The 25,380-nt window shown below is 39.8% G+C and overlaps 1 protein-coding gene across 1 annotated transcript in view; it reads right to left on the reverse strand.

Moving 5' to 3' along the window:
* LOC124152463 (neuroglobin-like) overlaps nucleotides 1-25,380 on the reverse strand; it is a 63,204-nt gene that overhangs the window by 11,237 nt on the left and 26,587 nt on the right. Inside the window, exon 2 of the mRNA XM_046525406.2 lies at nucleotides 5,754-5,985. Coding sequence (XP_046381362.2) covers nucleotides 5,754-5,985 — 232 coding nt within the window. The remainder of the gene's footprint in view (nucleotides 1-5,753; nucleotides 5,986-25,380) is intronic.

Consider the following 25,380-nt stretch of genomic DNA (forward strand, 5'->3'; position numbering starts at 1 on the left):
TATTAGTCTGTCTGAACTAATGACGATTTCATAGTGGTAGCCCACTGAGATACCATGCCGCATTTTAGCATGAGCATCAATACCTCACTCAGACAGGATGCAGACTGCGAGACGACAAGCCCTTGTTTTACCCCTTAATACCGAGCAGGGTACCAACAAGTACCATCTTTTAACGTCTCTCCGGACAGACGCTCTATCCACTAGACCCTGGAAGCGACTCGGAATACTATTAAAGGGACATTAAGCCCAACTCACTCACTCATGATATGGTCGGAATCGTACAACTGACTCAGGTTTTAGTATACAGTAAACTACGGTTATAACGAACACGCTTATAGCGAACTAACGGATATAACGAACTAACTTTTTAGTCCCGACTATATGCTGTAGTTATGCTGTATATATGCTTATAACGAATTACGGTTATAACGAACTAAAATTATTAGTCCCTTTGAGTTCGTTATAACCGTAGTTTACTGTATTTTCTTTTGTCTTTAAAAGGGTTTGTTGACTTTATTCCAGCGCACCGAGCAACGTTCACATAAATATCACCACGTACTCTAATCAGGATAGTAACATTTTGCCACCATACCCGGTTCAGGTTTACAACATCGATAGAAGTGTTATCAGTTGTTTTCTTGAATCTAAGGAGCAAGGGAGTCATCTTCAACACAGAAACATCTGGAAGCCAGTGACCTTTCCACGGAGGGAACAGAACATGTACACGTGCTTCCACTGATATTACGAAACGCTGGTCGGAATTTGCCGAGCAGGAGCAAAGCAAATGAATTTCACAAGAATACAAAGCCAGAGAATATTCAGTCTCCAATATACACCGAAACAGATTCCATAGGGTATAAGAGGCAAACAAGAGATAAAAATTAGACGAGGGGAACAAAAGCAGCATGAAAACACTCGAACATACTTTGTATTATTAATAGGACTTCGGTTCTTTTAATTCTGTAAAATGTTCTTTGATGACGAGGAGCCCTTTTGTAGGAATATGTTGAGCTGGTTGTGCAATTGCGCCAGTCATGCCGCCTTATTCCTTCATCAATGAAACCCAATTCTCAGTTTATTTGAAGCTTTACCAAATCAAATTTTGAACCAACCCTATTATCTAACATGCTCAACTAGGGAAATACGTTTTAAGGAGGCATTACATTCGAATCGGCAGTCGCTCAGTCGGTAGAAACGTTTACTGGCTGTGTAAACCGATTACAAGGAGAAAATAGTATTCCGAGAAGGTTTCACAATTCAAGACAGCTCGCAGGGCCAAGAATGTTGAACATGTGCCAAGGGTTTCCGAGCATTTCACACTATAAGCTTGTGTTGCAAAGAGGATGCTTAGGTTGACGTAACGTCATTAATCTGATGACGTCATCAGTTAGCCTTCATTCATGTTTTATTTTATTAATGGAATAACTAACCTGTCTTAATTGCTGTTGGGAGCCTGATATCCCTATGGAACACATTCTGTGTACAGACGTTACAAAGTGGGGTATTTTGAACCTCGTGATTAACGTACAAGCTTTGAGATGTGATTGTGTATATTGGGTGGTGTCGGTGCAGAAATGGGGTCGGTTAGGTTGGGTATGGTTGGGTTAGGTGGGATGGGGTGGCAATAGCGCATAGGTTGTAGATTTGGGGCTGGTGTTGCAAAAAGCAAAAACAGACGAGGGCACTGTTGCACTAGGTGACCTTAGAGCCACGACTATTGTAAATAAAAGCGACCAAATCCGTTCCATTCAAAAGAAATACCTGCCAAAAGCAGATTCGCGTGTACAATTCTGACCATACCATGAGCATGAATCACTATCCAAAAGTGATGATACCAGACAAAGTTAAAATACTGGCTTTTCGATCGTCTTTAATAGAAATAAATTCTCTTGGATTTTCCCCCTTCTTTGGTCACTCTCGAAAAACGAAAACTCACTTCAATCGTAGCACTCTGATACATTTGCGAGTGACCGAATGAGTTGTGGCTGTTTTGCAGGTTTGCATTAAATATTCTAACATGAGGCCATTTTATTACTCTGTGAGCATTCCGAATAACCATATAAACCCTATATTCATTTTATGAGAATTCGCCTGAGACTGGTGGGACCACGGAATTGTCATATAAATCCTTTGCACATCTTCCGAAATCTTTTCAGCATCACATGAGTTCAGTCACTCCTCATAACCATTTCCTCGGAATCCTTATAACATTTATCACTCACGAAGGACAGGCATCACAGCACGATGGAATGAACAAGGTTATTGATGATGTATCGATAGTGACTGCACGGTAATCGGTGATCAGCTTTTTGAACCAACTTATGACCCAACGCACCATCACCAATTCCTGAATAGGAATGCTCGGCTATTCAGATTACGAAAGACAACGTCATTTGCAATTCTCTGGATTGTTCGTTATTCTAGCACCTCGAAGGTTATCAAACAACTGTGGCGCCTGAGAGTTATTCTGTCGTCATGTTAAACGGAGGAGGACCATTCCCCTCTAGCCTTCTCATGTCTAAACCATCGGTCACCGACAGAAGGAAGAAATATTTCGCTCTTCGGCGTCACTAACTGCTATTCTTGGACAAATTTAATCAACACATTTTCAAAGCATGTTTCAACGTCAACACCTGGCGCTGACCAGGAGACGGTCCTGATCCGTGAGTCGAAATGGTCACAAATCAGTAACAGAAGCCCTATGTGTCTCTCAGGAAACTGTGTTATTTGCAATGGCTGCACTTCTGTTTGTGTGACATGTGACGGGTTTATTAGAAGCTTGGCAACCAGCTAACGCATTCACCTATCAAACGACACTGGGCAACCGCAACACAGTTCGTTATATCTGAAGCATGTGACTTTAATGGTATTGAAATGTATTTATCAACCTTGCAGCACTATATAGTTGGGTGATGCTTAGCCGAGTATTAAAAACGAATGTAGCTATTATAGATATTTCAACTCATAAGAAGCTATGATGCTTTTGTCTTCTTCTACTAACCTACGGGAATAAAACATTGATAAATATTCGTTCTACAATATAAATTGGCAATAGATAAATGTCAAGGTCTTGGTATCATGGTGATTTTTTTCACGCCGCGCAATCAGGCTCGATGCTCCATTGAGGTACAGTGTGTGAAGCGATTTGTTGTATCCTTTGTCGTTATAAGGCTGAGGTACTGCTAAACGCGGTAACAAACATCCCCTCTCGCTGGGTCAAACATATCAGAAAAATGGTGTCATAATGTGTTTGTTACCCAAATCAACTCGATACAAGTTACCGTACACGTGCAACAAAATACATTGTACCAAAAAATATCCCAATCACCCACTTTGATAAATACCTTACATAAATCGATGGATCTTGACATGTTCATATCCATAATACGTGGGTCTAGTATTAGAAACAGGTACGGCCAAAACTGCTAGTAAATTATGTGAGAATATTGACACACCAGTTTCTCGTCGCATTTTTAATCAGCGTCAGACACATTGTTGGTTTTTTGCAATACCCTAAAGACATGCAAATTCGCTGTGTGCATTTAAGCAGATACACTTAATGGACGTTACTGGCTAAACTATGGTGTTAACCTAACTAGTAGGAATCCCTTCGGCTGAGTCTGATCACCGACTGAGATAACACATATCCCTCGGCAGCTGCCTTTTTCCAGGAAATCGAGTTATGTTGGTAGCATCTTATATGTTTCATTTCACCCTATGTCTAGCAGATATATCTGTGTCAGATTTAGCGCTGCAGGAATATGGTAAACTGTCATGAGTGAAAAAACCCATCTAGTCTAAGAAGCGTTTGTCTACCGTTGTTAGAAATACCATGCCTCGCAGATGCTTTAGACATTCAACCTTTTAAAAACGCAATGCATTCTTGTTTCGATATTATTTGTGCAGGGTACAATTTTTAAACTTCATTATCCAAACATATAATATTGCAACAGCATGGGCACCTTATGCGAGGTTACCATTATTAACTAATTTAGCACTACGGGGACTGGGTATACTGAAGAGCGTGAAAGAAGCCTTCCAGGCAAGAGCATCTGTTTACAGTTGGTTATAAAAATCATGCAATATCGCAGATTCCTTCACATTTACATGGCGTGCTATTTCAACTGAAAATTTTAAAACTTCATTTATCAAACATATAATTGCACCATCATGTTCAACGAAGGGGTCTTAATTATTATCAATAAAATACTTGCTTCTATACGTCCTTTATGCTCGTTTAATTTCAGAATCTGAGAAATGGCTGGCCTTTGAAAATCAACTAATTACTCTTACCCGGCAAATTTACAGAGCGTACACATTCATCACCAAGGTCTGAGGCCCCCTTAGCGCGATCAAGTATGTTTGCTTGACCTAGATACTGCCTTAACCTCCGGGTTGTCGCTGCATTACTCCTATTATCAAATCCCGGAACCGAGAAATTGGTTCGAAATCGGTCACGAAAATCAATTCTTGAACAGTGGATGGAACTAAGGAGAACTAGGTCTCAATGAAGCCACATCAATGTTGGCAATGGAAACATATACAATGAGGGATGCCGGTATACATAATCCAGCTTAAAGCTTGATTTGTTATTCCGTGTTATATACACTATCAAAGTCTGTTTTCATAATAATTGGAAAATGTTATGACAGCTTGCGAATAAACGTAAAATATGTATTCTTTCTCAGCATCCCTTTCCTGAAGTAAATGTATCCCACCGTGTATCTACGCGTGACATCTTGTAATGGGCGAACAACATCATTTTTACAACGCAAGAGCATCTCAACCTGCATATAAATCGCTTAGATTACTTATGAGGTCTTCCTGTTTGCTTTATGGTTTCAAAGCTATCAGAACTTACGCCCCAAACCCCACTTGTAGGTTTCAGTAAATGTGATTATGCCGATAGTGCTGTAACATCGGGTGTTTACAAAGCGACGTGTGGCTTCCTGCAAATGTGTTTACACGTCATGAAATGGTTAACCGCTCTGTTAAACTGAAAACATCATACGCAGGCTAGGATAACAGGCGAAACAGAGTATATTGATAACAACAAGGGCGATAAACTGCTCTCCCAGTGGTGTTAACGTGTATAAAACAGAGGCCATCGAGGTGGGATAGCAGCGCAAAGGGATTCTAAACTGAAACTGATAGAAGACTGCTTCGAATTCACAGCTCTGGTCGACAGATGTATTGCCAGTCGTTGACATGAATGAAGGAATATGACAATATCCCCTTGATAAGATAGTCATTACTAAGACTCTTTCCTAGACGATTGCAAACGATTGTAACATTATCATCTGGCAAGGGGACAAGGGTGGCCGAGTAGTCTAAGGCGCTGCATTTTGCTGTGCAGAATTGCGTCCCTTTGGCAGTCAGAAACATGTGATCTATGGTTCGAATTCCGGTTCGCCCCGATTGTGTTTCTATGTTTGTCAGCACAAAAGAGGTAAACGTCTGAGACATGCATCCTTTTGCGCTTTCCTCCCATATACAGCTGTCGCCGTGATATAACTGCAATGCTGTTGAAAGCGGTGTTAAACCTCTCTTCTTCGATACGAATCGAATTAATAGAACTAGAACTAGGAACTGGAACTAAGACGAATATATAAAACACATTGCATATTGAATTCTTCAATGATTGGCATTTCGACCCTAAATAATTGGCATTTCGTCTTATCGGTATTTACAGCATCTTTTGAATGATGAGTACTAGATGGGATAATTAAAAGGATAACCTTCGGATTACTTACCCAAAATATCTCTGATCTAAATCCTCTAAATCTCCTGTGGGACTCCCCTGTCTTTAGTAAGACCTCTGTGACGTAGCTGTAGTTATCTATACGAGAAAAGGCGTCATCCAGCGTTGTCATGACGAGAGTTGCATGGTGCTCTAGAGCCTCGTTTTCCCGCAGGTCATCCTCAGCCTCAAGGAATTTAAAGCTTGTGAACAAGGCCTTGAGTTCAGCGTTGGTTTTAAACAACCTGCGATGCAAAACAGTTCATGAGGGCACAAATGTATGAAGAAAAGTATCACGGAAAGCAGAAAGTGTCAAATAGACATTACAGCAATAAAAAGCTGTAATATAATATGAGCGGCAAAGTTCCAAAGAAAGAAAGACGAAACACATTGTTGTGAAGGATATATATCAAATATACATGCACTTGACATATGGAAGATTCTATACATGCACAACCGTGTTGCTGCTTCGTTCTTCCAGTAAATTAATTATTTTAACTGGTATCGATTTGGTGTAAGAATTGTACAATGCACACATTTCTATATAATGATGAAGGCAACCAGTTTCAATTATATTCCATGTAACCTTTGGGTTAAACAATATCTGCTATGAAAAAGGGAATGATATCAAATGTATTAACGTCGTTTGAGTGTAAGAACAGCATGTGGCATTCAATAAAGGACTTAACTCCCTTAAACATCGGTGTATTTGCATTCAACAAGAATAAAAGCTTTTAAATATTTAAGATCCAGAGGCGGTAGTAGTTTCCATTCGACCTGGCAGTAATCTTCGTACAAATACCAACGTCGATCATTCATAGAGAAATATCTTCTTGCTGAATACAAAAGGCATTATCACCAAATCAATGGCTGGATGCATCGAACCAGCGTAATTTGAACGGTTGTAATTAATGGCATGTTATCCAGAACCATTGCTTAATGACACCACTGACAAAAGCAAAGATGATTGTAACATTTTATTCACGCATCATGAAGGACTGATTTGATGCAATATGATATTCAAACCATGTCTGTATTATTTCATTATTGATACCAAACGTCGCGATGATGATAAACATTTTGGTCACGTCGAACGATTTCCCATGTACCATAGCCACCCAAAACAAGTAGATTAGATATGACGACTTTTGTATACCAGTAACAAGTATCAGGCTCAGGGATAATAATACACCCAGTGAGGTTTAAATCACTGACATTATATCGTTGTGAAATTCGATTTTCTCTGTGTTTTGTCCGTTCTCTTTCCCTGAACGACGCGGATTTTAACTATTATCTTACCTCGTTGCTAGGTTACAAGCGTGGTAGCAACATCGTTCATCTATATCAGTTAAAAAAGACTATTAATGTTTTATTAGGTATTGGTATCAAGTTCGTATGGTTGTGCGCTGTATGGTTGTGCGCACAAGCTATGGGCAAAGTCTTGTAACAAAAGGTTTTGTTTCACGCTGATCCCATTTTACCTAACGTGACTATTATTTCAAATCTACTTGGCGGTTTTCCGCAACATATTTGCACTGTAAATGACAATCTAACCCCGGGGGTGTCAGTGTTCTTGTTTCCAAATGATTCTCCAGATTTTATTGGTTTCTCATGTCCCACTGGTGAAGTGCATTGTAATTTGTGGTCGAGGGTGTTGAACATTGAACCATTAGTCACAGTTGTGCTCAGAGAAGGAAAGTACAAGCCCTTCACCAAGACACGAATTTTTCACATCTGATGAATCAGTGTAACAAGACCTTGCGTAGGTCACGACAGTACTCTCTGATCGTGTCTTCTCATTAACACTATATAGTAAATCTTCCTATCAAATCTATCAATCGATTTGATGTATAGCCAGATGTATGAATTTCATTTCATTTGTGGTTCGCCAGTTTTATTCTCAAAATTATATTTTTGATCAATGTTCATGGCCTTCAAAGTGCTTTAAAATGCGTGATTATATTGACTTTGTTTTCAAATTATATAATCATCACATTTAATAAAAATAAGAAGGTTCACAAGCTTTTTCTTCTTTCAAATATGCATCAATAATGTGGAAAGGTAGAAATGCTACCCTGGAAATAATGATTGTTATATCGGTAGAGGACCAATGCAATTGCAGTGAGTTAGGACGGTCTGACGTCGCTTCCACTCCTATCACTGCGGGGTACACAGGACTTTGGAATCAATTTTTCATCGCATTTTGAACATGTGTATAGTACTCTTGATAGAACGCTTGAATAGATTAATTTTATAGTTACTCGGTTGTCCATAATGTCTTGAAATTACATGCTGTGGTGTATAAGCAGGACCAATTTCATTATTATTGCCTACGCGTCGAATGTTCCGTATTCGAACAGTATTGTGAAATCAAGGACCTGTACTGTCTTCCCTCGCCCGTTTCAATATGCTGATAATGGCAGTTAGGAAGCAGCCCATGCTTCAAAATTTGTCCAGTGACAATATGTGCTTGGTAAAAGGAGTCTGCGAATGATCTCGTTGGCAGCCCAGTGTCGAGATGGACACCAGATCGATCCACAATAATTGGGTATATTTCTCTTCAGGCGAAATAAACGTTAGGAACATCTCAGCAGTCGATGTCTTGGACTGGAACAAGCCTTACTGGTATTGCAAAAAGCCCTTGTGTTTCCCCAGTGTTATCAACGGGTAATCGGTTTAGGGACATCAGTGACGCCGTTGATGGAATCAATTTGGAAAAACAGAAAGTTCGTGTCTCTTACTGTAACACCTTAAGTGTCAAGCGTCATTGTAAAGTGCTTCGTTCAATGTCGAGTTATGTCAAGGCAGCATGACTTGCATAAGAAATGTTACTTCGCGATCATCTGGAATCAGCACTATTTGACAGTGCTTAATAAAAACATGCTTTTAATCATGCAATGGATTTCTGATGATTTTGGAAATGGATTGGTCGCTTTTATTAAACACACTGTAGCTTGAACCAATATGTACATTCATGTATCGGTAATACATGTTAAGAATGTGGTTAAGCAATACAGCGACTAACGGGATCGGGTGGTCAGGGGCTCGCTGACTTGGTTGATGCATGCCATCGATCCCAATTGCGTAGATCGATGGTCATGATGTCAATCACTGGATTGTCTGGTCCTGATTCGATTATTTACAGACCGCCGTCATATAGTCGGAATATTGCTGAGTGCGGCGTAAAACAACCAACCAACCAACCAACCTGGTCATTATCGGTCGTCTTTTTTATTGTCAGTTTTTATGCCGATCATGATTATCCTACAGAATTTACGACGTGCAGTACGCGACATCGGGCAAGTGATTAACCGTTTTATCAGTTCCATTGGAAACATTAAATGATAACTCACCCCCGTCCTCTTCCGTAGTAGAATATGAACGAGAGGTGTCTGAAACGGTAAGTTTTTCTGTAATGGATACAGTACTGTCCATGCTTACAGGCTGCATTTGGACCAAATACTCAACCAGGCAGCATATTTGTGCAGGCATCAAAGTGACTAGGTATTCTCTGTTGGATACCGCGCTGTCATAAAGATCTTCAACTCCACCAGCTATCCATGCGGACATGGCTTCAAAATTGTTTTTTTTATGGGACGGTGCTCCTTCCTTTTCAGATAGGAAGTGGGTAGGGGAAGTACAATACTGAGATGACTCACGATCAGGAAGACCTTCAACTGCCACCACAAATCAGAATGTATCACATTACCAATACAGTACGCATGAGATAGTTGAGAACATTCAGAGGAATTAACAAGGCATGACAAAGGTTTCAGCACTCTGGCTTCTACGGTTCATGGTCAAAAACTCTCCAGATCCATCATCTCCCGTAGGAATTTGCCTCGTTTTGAAGCAGACCCAGTGTTGAGTGATGTGTAACTATAGATGAGTCTTGGGTTCACTACCATCAGCCAGAAACTAAACAACGGTCAAAGCAGTGGAAACATCTAACGTATTCTGCTGTGAAGAAGGCAAATATCTTCGGTTTTCTGGGATTTCAAAGGAATCCTTCTGTTGGACTACCTCCCGAAAGGCCAGATCATTAATGGTAAATATTATGCAAATATGCTTTCGCAACTGCGTGAGAATATCAAAGTTAAACGTCGTGAAAAGATGATTAAAGGTGGGTTGTTCTACCAGAACAAAAGTTTGTTGGATATTTATTTTAATTTTTGAATATCCTCCACAATCACCAGATTTAGCAGCGTTAGATTTCCCCCTCTTTCCGAAATTGAATAGAAACATTCTCTGGCAAGGATTATTTCTGCTGTAGGGGATTTGCTACACCACCAGCAGGAAGCATTCTACACCAGTGGGATCCAGCCACTTCATGATCGCTGGCAGAAACATGTCATCCTCCAAGGGGTTATGTTAAAAAATATTTAGCACCCGACTCACTCTATTAAATGTACGAAAGATGTATTTGTTTAGTTAGTTTACGTATTTGGTTTACTGTCGGGCAATATTCCAACACCTCCCAATCTCATTAAAACCAGATCTTAGTTCTCGCTACCGCTAAACAAAGATCTGAGGACATCCCATTACGGGTCACATCAGACCGACCTGTACCGGTAAGTACTGGTAACTTGTAAAAACACAGAAAATACCAACTAACTGTTTGCTTGGCTTGCTAGAAGTTGGCAAAATAAGTAAGGAAAAACGTACAACTTTAAGGATAACAACTTCTGGTTTATTGCATATAGCGACGTTTCGATGTAGATTCTTCAAGCTTGATAACGGTGTAAGTATCTACATCGACACGTCGCTGAAAGCATAAACCGGAAGTTGTTATCCATAAAGCTGTACGTTTTTTTCTTACAGAAAATATCATACTGCGAAAGCGCCAACACTTTGTGAAAGCACTGACTCTATTTGAAAATATACTATGAGTACGTTCTGACAATATATTGAAACACGGACAAATGATAAGGAAACAGCACTAGCGCTATTGACATGAAGGTTGCAACGCTGACATTTTAATCTAAGAGCGCTCACATAATCAGCATTAAAAGTAAAACGAATAACGTAAGTGACGTTTCCCTCTCAACCTACTGGAAGCACTTACCGTCCTTCTACACTACCTCAAGGCAATCCACATGACAACAAAGAAACACGCATCGTAACACAACCGTTAATTAAAACAGAGGTGGTTTATGCTTGCAATCAATGGGACTATAGACTGGAATGGACGTAGAATGAACTAAACCAAGTCATAATCAATCAAGGAACTAAACCGAGGTAAAATCAATAGAGGAACTAAATCAAGTTCAAATCACTAAAAGAACACGGGGAAAATCAATTAAAAAAGGAACGGTTTCTCTTTTTTTTAATATGTTACATCACGAAGCGTGCATTTTGTGGACATTTTATTTAACATCAAAACATAAAATAATTCTGGTGTCAGGTTTGTCTGTGGATGCTTCGGTAAATGTTCTTTATGGAAGGAGTGATCGTTATTCAGCACCTTTACGAGTCCACATGGTAAGTAGTGAATGAGATGGAGGGAGCACAAATGTAAACATCCATTTATATAGTTATAGCAATCACTCAATATGCCCCGATCGAGTATAAATAAAATGCATCTGAAATGTATCGGAACAGGACACGTCTTCACGAAACATACATGTGTCATAGACAATATATTGCAAACATGTTTAATGCTGTTACACGACTATACATGTATATGTTACCGATATGCTAGAAGCCATGCTTTAAGGGATGTTTGTCTATTAGAAGCATAGATGTGTGAGTGAGTTTTTATATATAAGAGAACTTTTAGTTATAATATTATCACGACCGGTCAACTTATGTGAGTAGGAACACCAAGGAGATGCAGGTCGTTGACTTTTATCACTTTGATGAAACCCACCAGCAAGAGTACATATTTGATCCTGGAAGGCCAATGTCCACATTATGGGAAATAAATGATTTGAGCGGATCCTGACACGATTAACAGAGAATTGCGGCGCCTTTGGACAACGGAGCTACCCATGTCTATAAAAATATGAAGATAGATAAATCCATTGCATACTAATTCATTACGTATCTTAACAATGAAAACAGAATTACAAATTAATAACGAGACATTAAACTACAATATCTGTGAATAATTGATCATGCTTTTAATTATGTGGTTGTCGTCTCTTCCAGTACAACCGATCCTCTGTTCTTATCTCAAATTCGCCTTGGTTATAAATCTTGGTTTGTGTGCACGTGGATTTCACTACATTGAAAAAACCGTCTACGATCATGACCTGCGTCACTGTCAGACCACCGCAGCGATGTAGCTGCAATAATGTTGATTTCAAATCACCACGCATTTATACAAATAGTTTATTTTTATTGTATAAAAAGTGCAATAGCATGCGTGCACATCAGCTATCATGAAAGGTAGACGAAAATAGTGTTTTTATCATTTACCTCCATTTACTATCGGTCAAATCGACCTATTTTTATATAATTACTCATCCAAACACACGATTACAGCAGTTTTCATATGTAGTGACACATTCCGTTTGCAAACATCAGAGCATTTACTTAAAATCTGTCTTTATACTATCAGGTATTACTGAGTGGCATATGGATGAAACACGTGTTTTTTTTCTTTTACCTTGTTTTTGTTTTGTTTTTGTTTTTTATGGGGGGGGGGGTGTTGCGCGGGGGGATTAGAAATACATGTTTAATTAGCTGGTAACGTTATATTGCAGCCTTATCACAATTTCGTGGCAAAAATTTTGGGGTATAAGATGCATGGAGATGTCTTCACGTCTGTATTTATGCGATAGGAACTCACTTCGTGATGATTTCACCAAAAAGGTATATATCGTAGAAATAACGTTTATAGGATCACAGTACGTTTTCCGATAACTAATATTGAATGTTTAATACACATCCGTTTGAATACTATCTAAAGTTGTGACAACATTTACTTTAATGCAAAGCAAAGCAGAAAAAAACCCATCTGAATGCACAATCTTTCGGATATGGGTATTGATGTAAACCTCATACATATAGACCCACAGACGCCGCGCAAACTAGTGAACCAGTACGAAACTCCCGCTATTCATCGGACGTTAACAAAATAGCACACCGGCACTTTGTCTATTTGTGTTGGCAGGAAAGCATTATCAAACAACGATTCATCGACTTTAAAAAACACACACGTTTCAGCAAGCGCTCGTGTACATCATCAGGATTCAATATCAGCTTTTGTCTGCTGTGGTTGGTTTATTTTGCCTATCCCCCCATGTGAAATGAAGGTAAACGATAGGTCAGGTGAACAACCTTTCCGTGGCGTATCGTCAGACAACACGTTTGCGGTCTCCTATATGAACATAATTCATTCAAGACAATTCCACGTCGTTCTATTGCCATGCAGCTATCTTTACGCGTATACGTTTACAAAATGTACATCCAGAATTACATTACCTCCCAGCATAAAGAAATATTTAGTTAAATGTTAAAATTAAAATTAAAGTAAAACCTTATCGTTTAGCAGAGTTGGCGCACTGACTTCGAACAATAAGGTACCGCCTCCGTGGTCTAGTGGCCCGGATTGCGGAAGGTCCGGGGTTCGATCCCCACCCGCGTTATACAAAAAAACGTTAAAAGATGGTACTTGTTGTTACCCTGTCTGGCGCTCGGCATTAAGGGGCTAAAACAAGGACTGGTCTGAGTGGTGTATTCATGTTAAACTGCGGCATGGTGTCTCAGTGGGCTAGCACTATAAATCGGCATCAGTCCGGAATAAACTCGCATCCATACACACACGTGCATGCACGTCGCTATAAATGTGCAATAATTCTGGACGCGACGTTAAACCCAATTTCACCTCACCTGACACAATAAGGGTCACAGCTTGACCCGTCCGTCCTTTGTGACGTTGTCTGTCATCTGTAATTAAGGCTTGCTGAATGGCAACAAGCAACATGTCGCCTGTCATGCAATTTAATCATGGCTTCATTATAGATAGATAAGCATAAATGTCAATCAGGTAAAGTCAATTTATTCATGTCCATTCAAATGAAATTGTATGATAGTCTTTGCTTATATTGTCCAATCAGAATGCGGTACGTCCTTCGGTAAATGCATTCACTGGCATGTGTAAAACTTCACACTAGTAATTGTAGTGGTACAAGAATGAGACACGGGGCGGCAGTCAACTCACGGGACTCGGGACATACAGTCCCGGGATCCCAGGTCACAGTCTTGGTCGACGCCTACCAGTATCCGGTAATAAAGGCTCTACATACAATAAGACTTATGTTCGATCCCATATGGTGAGTCTGTTACCTGACCCGTGAAGATCCGGGGTAGAATATGTCTTCAGCAACCAATGCTTGCGGTAAAAGGCGACTATGCTTGTCGTAAGAGGAGACTAACGGGATCGGGTGGTCAGGCTCGCTGACCTGGTTGATGCACGTCATCGTATCCCAATTGCGTAGATCGATGCTCATGATGTTAATGACTGAATTGTCTGGTCCAGACTCGATCCTTTACAGACCGCCGTCATATAGCTGGATTATTGCTGAGTGCGGCGTTAAACAAAAAACCCAAAAGTATGTTACCTTGTTACATCATTACTTCCCTAACTATACTTAGGATACGTACGTGGCAGAAGTAACAAGTTCATGGATTGATGTAAGGTTTATGTCAGAGGCCGTACTACCTGAGATTATATCATAGTGAAACTGGTCATTTGGATTATTTACTGTCGAAATGGACCAGTACATGTGCATATATTCAGCTGGAAGTAACGACGTGTCAGTGGATATGCATGTACGGAGCAGTGGGGTATCCGATTGGTTAACGGGTTCCTTTCACAATGCATACGTTCCTTCCCCACCTGGTAACAACACTTGACGCCTTATGTTGGTGTTCCTCCAAGTGATATTCCTCACACGTAGCTAAAAGCAGCGTAATGCCATACTCACACACTCTCATGATGCTGCTGAACATTTGAAAATCCATACACTGATAAAAAAGTTATGCTATTCTAAAATTAACCACAAAGTCAGTTTCGTTTGAAAAGCATATTCTATTTAATAATAAACACTTGTCCCCTCCAAATAATTCCATTCTTTGGGGAGTAGACTTTGTTGAATACCAAGTTTGAATAATATCGAGTATGTACGAGTAGCCTAGAATGCTAATTTCAATCGTCAAGATGTTTCCTCTTGTGTCGTTCACTAAAGTATCAACACGGATGTTATGTGTGTCAATAGACTTTCACAAGCCTCTTAGGCAATGGGTATGAGTGTATTTTTAAAATTCTAGATTATATAAATAATAAGAATACATTGTCCCCATAAAAGATTGGCGTCCTTGTGCACTGTCCGCTTTTCTGGACTTGCCATATTAAATGGTGCTATACACCTATGGACTTATCCTTCAGTAGAGCCTTGGGTGAAAGCTAGTATGTCAAGGACGTTGTCTGTAACTTTAACCACCACTCGGGATGGCATCAGTAAATACATCAACATCAACAACACGGTCATGTGCGTCGGTGATGTCATCGGTTTTGTTAACAGCGGTTGAACGACTGCTTCAATATTGGAAGATGGTGCGTGTTACGTTGATGACTTCCCTGGATAGTGGAAAGATCACTTACACTAATAAACTTATTGATTTCATGGAGTATTTTCGTTACAGACAAATGGTAATCTGGTCATGCAAAAGTACAGATGGTTTTGTGTGCTTACATCGGCCAAGTGTTCTGTTTACGATCAGCCTAAAAATGTTCTTAGAATTGTGTTCTTCACTACATTGTTAATTGTTATTGTCAGTGTACATGTATCTATCAGCTGAGTACAATGTTAAACCTGTCACCGAAATGTCTAACACCATATTTTCTTCTGTAACAATATTTTTGGATATCCTGTAAGTTTTTGGCCAGAAAGCTGAAATGATATTGCTAATGACAAAACACACAGACCTAAATCAGGAAATGAAGATTATCCCAACGGGATTGTTCAACATGAAAAGGTGTGACTTGTGTTTTGCGATATTGTACTTCCCTGCAGGAAAAAAAGCAGAGTTTCAATTATCTGTATTGAAAATTGTGACAATTACACTCTAAAATGTGTTTATCATTATCAGGTATACGTGTATCCGCACCCGTTTTCATTTGAAGTGAGATTTTTTAATCAATTAACAAATGAATATTTTTTGTTTCGATCAAGGTTTAGAGGGTTTTCTGTATTCAATTCCATCCACATGAGCGAGCATACGCACAGCGCGACCGGTAAGATGATTAAAACACAGTACTCTAATGATCACCGTGTACATTATGGACGACCAATGAAGATCCGGGGTGAAAAAGGTCTTCAGCAACCCATGCTTGCCGTAAAAGGCGACTATACTTGTCGTAAGAGGCGACTAATGGGTGGTCAGTCTTGACTTGGCTGATGCATGTCATCTTATCCCAATTGCGTGGATTGATGCGAATTATGTCAATCACTTGGTTGTCTGGTCCAGACTCGATTATTTACAGACCACCTTCATATAGTTTGAATATTGCCGTGTGCGGCGTTAAACAACAAACAAAAAAACAAACATATATGGATATGGTCTGATACATCCTCATCCAGCTAGCCTTTATTCCTATACCGTCTGAAGACCGCCTCCGTGGTTTAGTGGTAGAGCGTCCGCCCGGAGAGTGGAAGGTCCGGGGTTCGCGTCAGCGTCATACCAAAAGACGTTAAAAGATGATACTTGTTGTTACCCTGTCTGGCGCTCGGCAATAAGGGGCTAAAACAAGGACCGGTCGGCTCGGAGTCAATATACTGTGTCTGAGTGGGGTATTCATGTTAAACTGCGGCATGGTATCTCAGTGGGCTAGCACTATAAATCGGCATCAGTCCGGACTAGTACAAGCAGCCACACACACACACGTGCGTGCACGTCGCTATATAAGTGTAATAATCTTGGACGCGACGTTAAACCCAATTTCACCTCACCTTTTTGAGAATCCACGTGGCGTTAATTCCGTTTGTCTCAAATGCTTTATGCGAATTAAAGAAAGTTCTTCCTTATCTCTATTAAGGGTGCAGGCTTACCACTAAGCCAGATATTGGGTGCTACGCCTGCTGGACGATGCAATACATCTCTCGTTGTACGTATATTTATGGAGCTTTGGAATACAGTACAAAAATTGGAATGGACATATCTTCAGGATTGAAGACGAGCCAAATGTTGATGAGTGGTTCGGACAGAATTCTTCCTTGGTGATTATACAAGCTACACATGCATATGTGACATCAGCGGATGTGTTCATTTAGTCAAGTTACATATTCAGACAATTAATGTAGAATTGATTACATACAATGCGTATTCTTTGAGGCATTGTCAGTGGGAATTCGAAGAAAATATTAAGCTTTCATGTAGGGCATCCTAACTTTGGATGACAGCTGGCTGGTCAGAATTGGTGTATTCCGTTTTATCTATTTTAGTTTGTGGTGTTTGTTGTTCAATATGGAACAGCGCATGTACATGTGCTGCTCATATGGAGAACACCTGGTGTCTTTAACAAAATACGTGTGCATATTGTTCGGAGAGGTATGTTTCGTGTGCTGCAACATTTCTTTATTGTAAGTCTGAACGATTGAGTCCCACTTTGAACAATATGTCATCAATGTCACAGGGTGTCAGTTCTGTCTTAGGACGTTTCACGAGTCACACTTTTGGTGAAACCCACGAGCACTGGTTTGATGCTGAAAGAGCACAGATCATAGCTGGGACGATCTAATTCGTAACCATGTTCTCCTGATCCTGGCAAAGTTAAGGTATATAACTCTGCACGGTAAATAGCAATGATTCAAACCGCTGGGTTATCCGTGCCCACCATACATTATGAGAAGTCCCGTCCTTCAATTTCGTAATATTGTTTGTTTCATGTAGGATATTGTTGTCATGCTGAAATGTGTTGCATGTGATTCTCCATATTTGATGATACCAGCAACATGGCCAAGGTACGTGCAAGTTCCTCAAATGAAGGACTCAATCTTATTTAACAAATGAGTAGTGACAGAGCGAACACCTACAGTGCCATTTGAAAAATGAAGAGTGATTAATGGATTCTTTCCCTGTCGATTTCTTGCTGGAGTGTACTTGACTCACTCTGACTCTCCATTAGCCATTTTAATATAAAACCGATACAGTTGTAGTTCTAATGCGCGTCATGTATAAATAAAATCTGCAACAAAGGATCGATGGATGGTTGTATGATATAAACCGACGGATAAAAGAAACTATACACTTGAAAATTGGATTAGACCCAAAAGATACATAACGTTATGAAAACGTTACTAGGCCGAAACAGATACCATATACCCAAAACACAAGATTTGTCGAAAATTGGACATGGCAAAAAACAACAAACGTCATCAAATCAAGGCTTCAAACAGTCGCCGAAAACCTGCAAGCGTACGTCCCAGAATAGTCTGTCTTACAGACCCTGATACAAATATATATCAAATACAGCCCATGCAAGTCTATAATGTTTGGCAAGTCTAGATCACTGCAGTATCAGGGTCTCTGAAAATGAAGAGAGTCACTGGGCTCCTTTTTATTATATTTTTATTAAGATAACTGAACAACTGTTTTTTTATGTACGATATGTTCATTTCAGAGACTAGATGTTAGTCTAGTCCCAGAACACCATCCAATACACATTTCTTGTTTGTTTCACCATAAACAATGGTGTCGACTTTCTTTGCTCGACAGTTTATGTGCATAGTATGTTACTGATAATGAGTTTATAGATACACGTCAATAAACACTGAATGCACTGTAAAGAACAATGTCATAAGGTATTGCTTGCTGCTACGTCAAACTGACAGGGGGGTAAACATACGACCGGAAGTGTTAAACTCTCAGCACATACCTCAATCCTATATACCTGTTCATGTCATCATTGTGTATACAATGGTAAACACCGGGACAGGTGCAAGGTAGAACAAGGGCCATCTTGTTGTTGATAGAGTCATTATGTGTTGAGCATAAAACCGATATTTACAAACATAAAACCAAGGTTGGTTTACTTCAAAAAGTGTCTGTGTGATGAATGTACCCCAGTTTTACCTTTCACACGTTTCCTGGTTCATGATAAACAAGGAAACACTGACACTAAACCTGTACTAGCCTCAAGTTGTGATATTGATATCAGTAAGTATATGCAACATGGAAAGGAACAAAACAGTTCATTGTGAAGTTTATTTACAATGACATTTCAGTATGCATGTATGATGTTATACGTTATATTGTTATTGTGATTCCGTACATTTAAGACTGGGTATTTGCTGTAACAGACTGACGGATTTCATGCAGAATTTGAACTAGGAACTAATCCAGAATACATGTACAATGTATGCCCGGCTCTGACAAGCTTAGTGGACATTTGACGTATGACAATGTGCCATTGAGTACGCTTTGATCCCCGAGGCTTTTGCTGGTAACCAATCGATGATTTATCACAGCTGGTCACTTAAACTGACATTTGGTCAGCGGTCATCAGTACTGGGAGAATACTATTAATTAGAACAACATAACCTATTTATCCAGCTGAGACTCTTAATCAAAATGACAAATGCAGAAGTTTGCAAGCTTCTTCACCAACCCACTGTCCCATCAATTACACCTGCCAATAAGACACGGCTCTCGCTTGTGCTCGTTAATCTAAGCCCAATAATGGGTACGCGACGAGTTCCCCGTCGTATAAAAAAGGGGCTTCATATAACGTCATGAGGATTGGTGGGGCTAAATAAGGAGCATTAACGTGCTACTTTAGCTCTGACTCAGATAACCCTATGCTACAAAGGTATTTAGTCTTTAAGTCAATTGACTGCTTATCGGGCCAAACATTTGATACTCGGGGAGGTGAGATTTTCTTTTAAGACAACACGTTTTCCTCAGGTTTTACCCTAAAGAATATGGTATTCGCAAGACATGGTGGCTGTTTCGTTAAATTATGTATTTTCGGTCCAAACAAACTTTTCGGCTCATCCTTTAAAGACAAAAAATAATGTATATCTTGAAGCGTTGACTGAATATATAGTCTGTCTTAGTCTATATATAGTCTGTCTGACACAGGCCAGGAACCACACAAAAATTAAATGGTTTGTCTCTTACAGAAAGTCTCTCGGAGTGAAGGTTTTTGAAAAATGTAAAACACAGAAAACCTCTTACAGGTTTTATTTTTTGCCAGAATATTCATATATTCAGAAACGTTCATCTGATCACGACAGAAATTGAGTTAACTGGTATGCCACAAGTGTGTAATAAATGTATTGTATTTCAGATGATATCAATTAATGAATATATGTGTTTTACAACATCCCAATATACATATATAGTACATCACGAGGAAGCTTTGTAGTCATGAGGTAGTTTGCAAAATTACAATTCCATTATATGATATTTTATATGACACGACTGTCACTATGCAGGTAATAAATGTAAATCAGAAGATTCAATTAAGTTCCTGCAGCTTGAAGCGATGGCAGCATCGAGCATGTGTTCACCGCGTGGATGTTTTTGAGACATCTCTATCTAAAGTCACATGGGCATGAGCAATTGTAATGATCAATATAGTCAACATTTGCCCATGAATTGAACCCCATTAGTTGCAGAAATCGATCTATGCGGGAAAGGATGTTATCATGTCATAGACCACCACGGCCCGTCTGGGGCAACTGATTGGTTACCTCAAAGCCTAAATGAGCCCTATACGCTGTTAAGTTTAAGCGCCGAGCGTGATAGTGTTTCATGATACATGCACTGATTTAAACAGAAGTCAAAGACGGTTGCTTGACGTTCAAAGTTACTTACCTATTTATATCACTAATGTAATTCTACCGGTTCATTAATTACGAATCCCACGGTTACCTTTGACTTTCCTTTATGTGAAACGGAATCGGGACCAGCGTTCTTTTGAGAGGAAATTATCTGTCTTGTTCAAAGTAGTTGGTATCTAAGCTCTGATCTTGAGAAAGTACGATGACTTCTAGCCAAATGGCCTTTGGCAGAGTGTAAAATGAAATGATTTTATCTGAATAAATGAGTCTGCTGTTGGAATCAAATTGTCACTTCTATTTAATTCGGTTAAACCGCAGTGCCTTTGGCGCTTCAGTTCAGGAGTTCGTTAGTTGAATACAAGGTTGATCAAAGCGATGTATTTCAGGGTAAATATTTAAATTTAGGACCGTATGCCCAGACTGAAGACTTCTTCTCCACATATTGCTCGATGACTGTACTTGATATGAGAAAAAAATTGTTTGAAGCGTTTATGAATGCGGCTATGTTTAACTTCTGGGTTATCCAATACAGCTCTTTCCATTTCAAACTACCTTCCTCTGAGATTGATTCAAATTCAAAGGAAGCATTAATTGGTTCAAAGACGCAGGGAATGTTCTAGTATTTAACTATCCGTATTACAGCGTTTATTGAAAGTGTTGGATTTACATCATGCAATGTATTGTTTTGTAGATGTGTCCACTACAGTGCTACTTAAAGACGTGTACAATGGTATCAATGCTAGTCATAAAACGAGACAGGTGCAATGTTGAACCTTTTTAACTAAAGTAAAACTCCACTTTAAACTCCCAAGCGTTTATGAATGCGGCTATGTTTAACTTCTTGGTTATCCAATACAGCTCTTTCCATGTCAAACTACCTTCGTCTGAGATTGATTCAAATTCAAAGGAAGCATTAATTGGTTTAAAGACGCAAGGAATGTTTAGTATTTAACTATCAGTCATTAAAACATTTATTGAAGGTGCTGGATGTACAACTTACAATGTATTGCTGTGTAGATGTGTCCACTATAATGCTACTTAAAGACGTGTACAATATTATCAATGCTAGTCATAAAACGAGGCAGGTGCAATGTTGGACCTTTTTAACCAAGTAATAATTTCCGGTGACGGTATCGCCTTGTCATTATTTTCGACCTCACTGATATCTTCCTATTTCCTCCAGCACAAGGGGGAGGAAAATAATCGCGTTGATGAGCAGATCATTCGCACATGTTGCTTACGGATAGTTCCACCGTGTACTCTCCCATGGAGGTGTTTCTGCATCCCCTGATAACTAAACGTTTGTTATCTTAGGTAAATGCATGTAAATATATCGTTATCAATGAAAAAGAACAAGCAGTATGTTCAAGATAATTTGACATTTCGGTAACAACATGTGTTGCAATGATATGGAACCAAGGAACAAATTCCCCCACACGTCAGTGAGATAGTATGCTCAAACGCAAGATTTTGGAAAGGTATACTGGTAAAAAAATCAACATTGGACAGCAGTTTTCCCTTCATTGTGCCCATCTGGTAGCTGGAACGCCTGCCAGGAGAGCGGAAGTTGGGTGGTAAGATGTCCTGTTTGCGTTATACTAAAAGACGTTAGGCGATGGTAATTGTTGTTACCCTGCCTGCCTTTTAAGGGCATAGAACAAGGACTGGTCGACTCGGAGTCAGAATACTGTGTCGAAGTGGGGTATCCATGTTAAACCGCGGCATGGTATTTCAGACTATAAAACCGCAATATAAGTCGCGTACAATCAGCACACGTCGTTATCAAAGTGCACGTTTAACGCGACATTAACCCATTACCACACGTCACCTTCTCTTTGAACTCAGTGCCTGTACCAGTGGTAGGACAGTGGTAAAAGCCCCCGCAATTTTCGAGTTTCAATCTGAACTTTGCTTCGATTATGACCCTTCATTGCTTATCACAATAACGCAGGTTTCACCAAATCATTTACGAAATGCCCCGTGAAGATTCCGGGGTAGAATAGGTCTTCAGCAAGCCATGCCTGCCGTAAAAGGTGACTATGCTTGTCGTAAAAGGCGACTAACGGGATCGGGTGGTCAGGCTCGCTGGCTTGGTTGATGCATGTCATCGATCCCAATTGCGTGAATCGATGCTCATAATATCAATCACTAAATTGTCTGGACCAGACTCTTTTATTTACAGACCGCCGTCATATAGCTGGAATATTGCTGAGTGCGGCGTTAAACAACAAAACAACCAAACCGTTTACGAAATGCCCCACTTTGGCTGGCACGAAATGATATATAAACCTAAATACAATTAACTCACCACTCACTCCGACACAATCGCCACGTCCTACGAGCATGCGTGTCATCACTAAAACCTTAGGAACACATATGTAATTTAATATTTGTGTGATCGATCTTCCTTTCCCTCAAATTCATAACACAAGTGTCGATACCAAGCGACACAACGTGAGAGTTGACAACAGGCTTCTGAAATCACGCAGTTCCATCAGAAGTATGTGATTCATATCAAGGGGATCCCCATGTGGAAGGCTGCAGAGACGCATTGTGAAGGGCGTTTTATCCTGCTATTGACAAAGCATGGAATTAGCAGCCTTGTCACGTTCAGTTGTCAATCGACACCAGAATCCATCAGTAACTAATGATCAACACATATTTTCATGATACTGATATGTAATGTACTGTCAACAATCTGGTCTGAATGGTGAGTGTCCTCAGTACAAATTACTCGCATTCAGTTAAATAAATGATGACACGTACAGGGTAATAGACGATGAACTCGCTAACTGTCCATTCTGACGCAATATAGACATTGTCAGCATTGCATCATCACAACAACAGCACGATATCACATTTATGTATGGTGGTAATTAAGTTTGGGACCAGTGTCGTATTATTGACAAAGAACAATGTCCCCATTTTAAAAACAAATTATTCAAATATTTGCTTTAGTTATTTTTCTAATGTCTCATTTGCATAAGGGGCGAATGTTGATTGGCCCCGAACTGAGGAACATAATAGCTATATCACTATAGCTATAATAGCTATAATTACACCAAACGAAAGCGACAAACCCTTTCCATTATCATATGAAATGAATCCAATATATCATGAGCATGTGAATCACTATTACATAGTGATGATACCAGGTGTTCGCGACAAGGTGAGCGTATTCTGTCCCTCCGTCACAAATACGTGCAAAGGTAAGTCAATTATTCACCTGTTAAAACACACGGGAACATATAATTAAAAAGAGAATTGCATTGGACATTTTTTTTGTCACTGATGAGTCAGATTTTGAGATTTCCTCAACGGGTCTACCATAAAAACTTTTGAATGTTTTACTCATGCCCAGTCGTCTAAGGCGCCGCGATTCCCTGGGCAGAGTTGCGTCACTTGGGCACGCGGGAAACCTATGATTGTGGGTTCGAGTCCCGGTTCGCCCAAATTATGTTTCTAGGTTTGTCAGCGCCATACCCGTGCTCGTGAGTTTCACCTAAGTGTTAAACGCGTGAAACCACCTGCATCACTCCAGGCTTTCCTCCCACATTGAGCTGACACGCCTAGGTGGAATACTGTTAAAAGCGGCGTTAAATCCAACACACGCACTCACAAAGACAGGCATGAAATACTCTTTTCATATGCAAATGATCATTTACTAAGTAGCACTATAATTATTTGAATTATTAATATATAGATGCCATAGTGTTTGGAATCCATTTGATAGAGAGGCCAATTCCGAGGTGATTGATTTCTCCTAAAGCCTTGACGTGTGTAATCTACCATGTAAAGTATAGATTTAATATCGATGACTTCTGAATAATTGTTTAAATTTTGATGAGTGTTTCTTTCCTTCATTTTTTGAAAGAATGTTTACTTGCCAAGTCATTGCCTGTCTTCATCGCTTTTGTAACAATGTGTCACTGTACTTTTGAAAACGAACATAAAGAAGCAGGAATATATGTTCTTCATCCAATATACCATCACAGATGCCTATTTCTTGGTACCTCTGACTGTCAAACTGTCGGCTTTTACAAAGGAGGTCATTGTGCGAGTCCCAGATGACTTTCTCAGATTATTGGAATTACAGCTGGACGTGGTTGCCACTGATTGATCCCGCCTCCCTCCACTCTGAGTTGCTGGGACAGCCAGGGCCAGGGAGTGAACCTGATATCCTATAGGTCGGAATCAATACCTTTTAGGAATCACTGTGGGATTAAAGGAAGCTCGAGTTCTACCACTTACCTACAATTGCCTTGGCTAGAATGCACAACTAGTAGAAACACCCGCCCCTTCAAATCGGCTTACTGACCCCGATCCAGTCACACATATTGCGTTAGATTTTGTTGCATTTTTTATAGAACCTTTTCACAGTCGGACGTGGTATCCATGACTCCCACTAGATTAAGCTACAAAAAGAAGTTGGTTGTTCGTCGGAATCGAAGTGACGTATATCTTACAGCGTATTTGTGACGGCGATTTTAACATGATGTTAAAGTAGGAATATGTAGTTACATAATTTCCTCGTGGGAAATAAAGCGTTCCTATCAAGGTTTAACAAGGCATTTGAACCCTGAATGCATATGAATAGTTTATGTGTAATACAGCCAGGCAAATGCATACACAATTATACATACATCAAGCGGCCGTAACCTTGACGTTTTAGTTCTATTATGATTTGTGTCGCCGTTGGTTACCCACCTTTGACCCTAATATCAGAGGAACAAGTACCAGTAATCAATATTAGGTGGCCTGGGTCACCAGCAGTAGTTCCGTATACATTGGTGTGTATGTCGGATATCAAAGCACTGAGTCTTTTCACGTTTGTGATTCACTGAAACA

Source organism: Haliotis rufescens, unplaced genomic scaffold, assembly GCF_023055435.1.
Source record: "Haliotis rufescens isolate VD_foot unplaced genomic scaffold, xgHalRufe1.0.p SCAF_74, whole genome shotgun sequence".
NCBI lineage: Eukaryota > Metazoa > Mollusca > Gastropoda > Lepetellida > Haliotidae > Haliotis > Haliotis rufescens.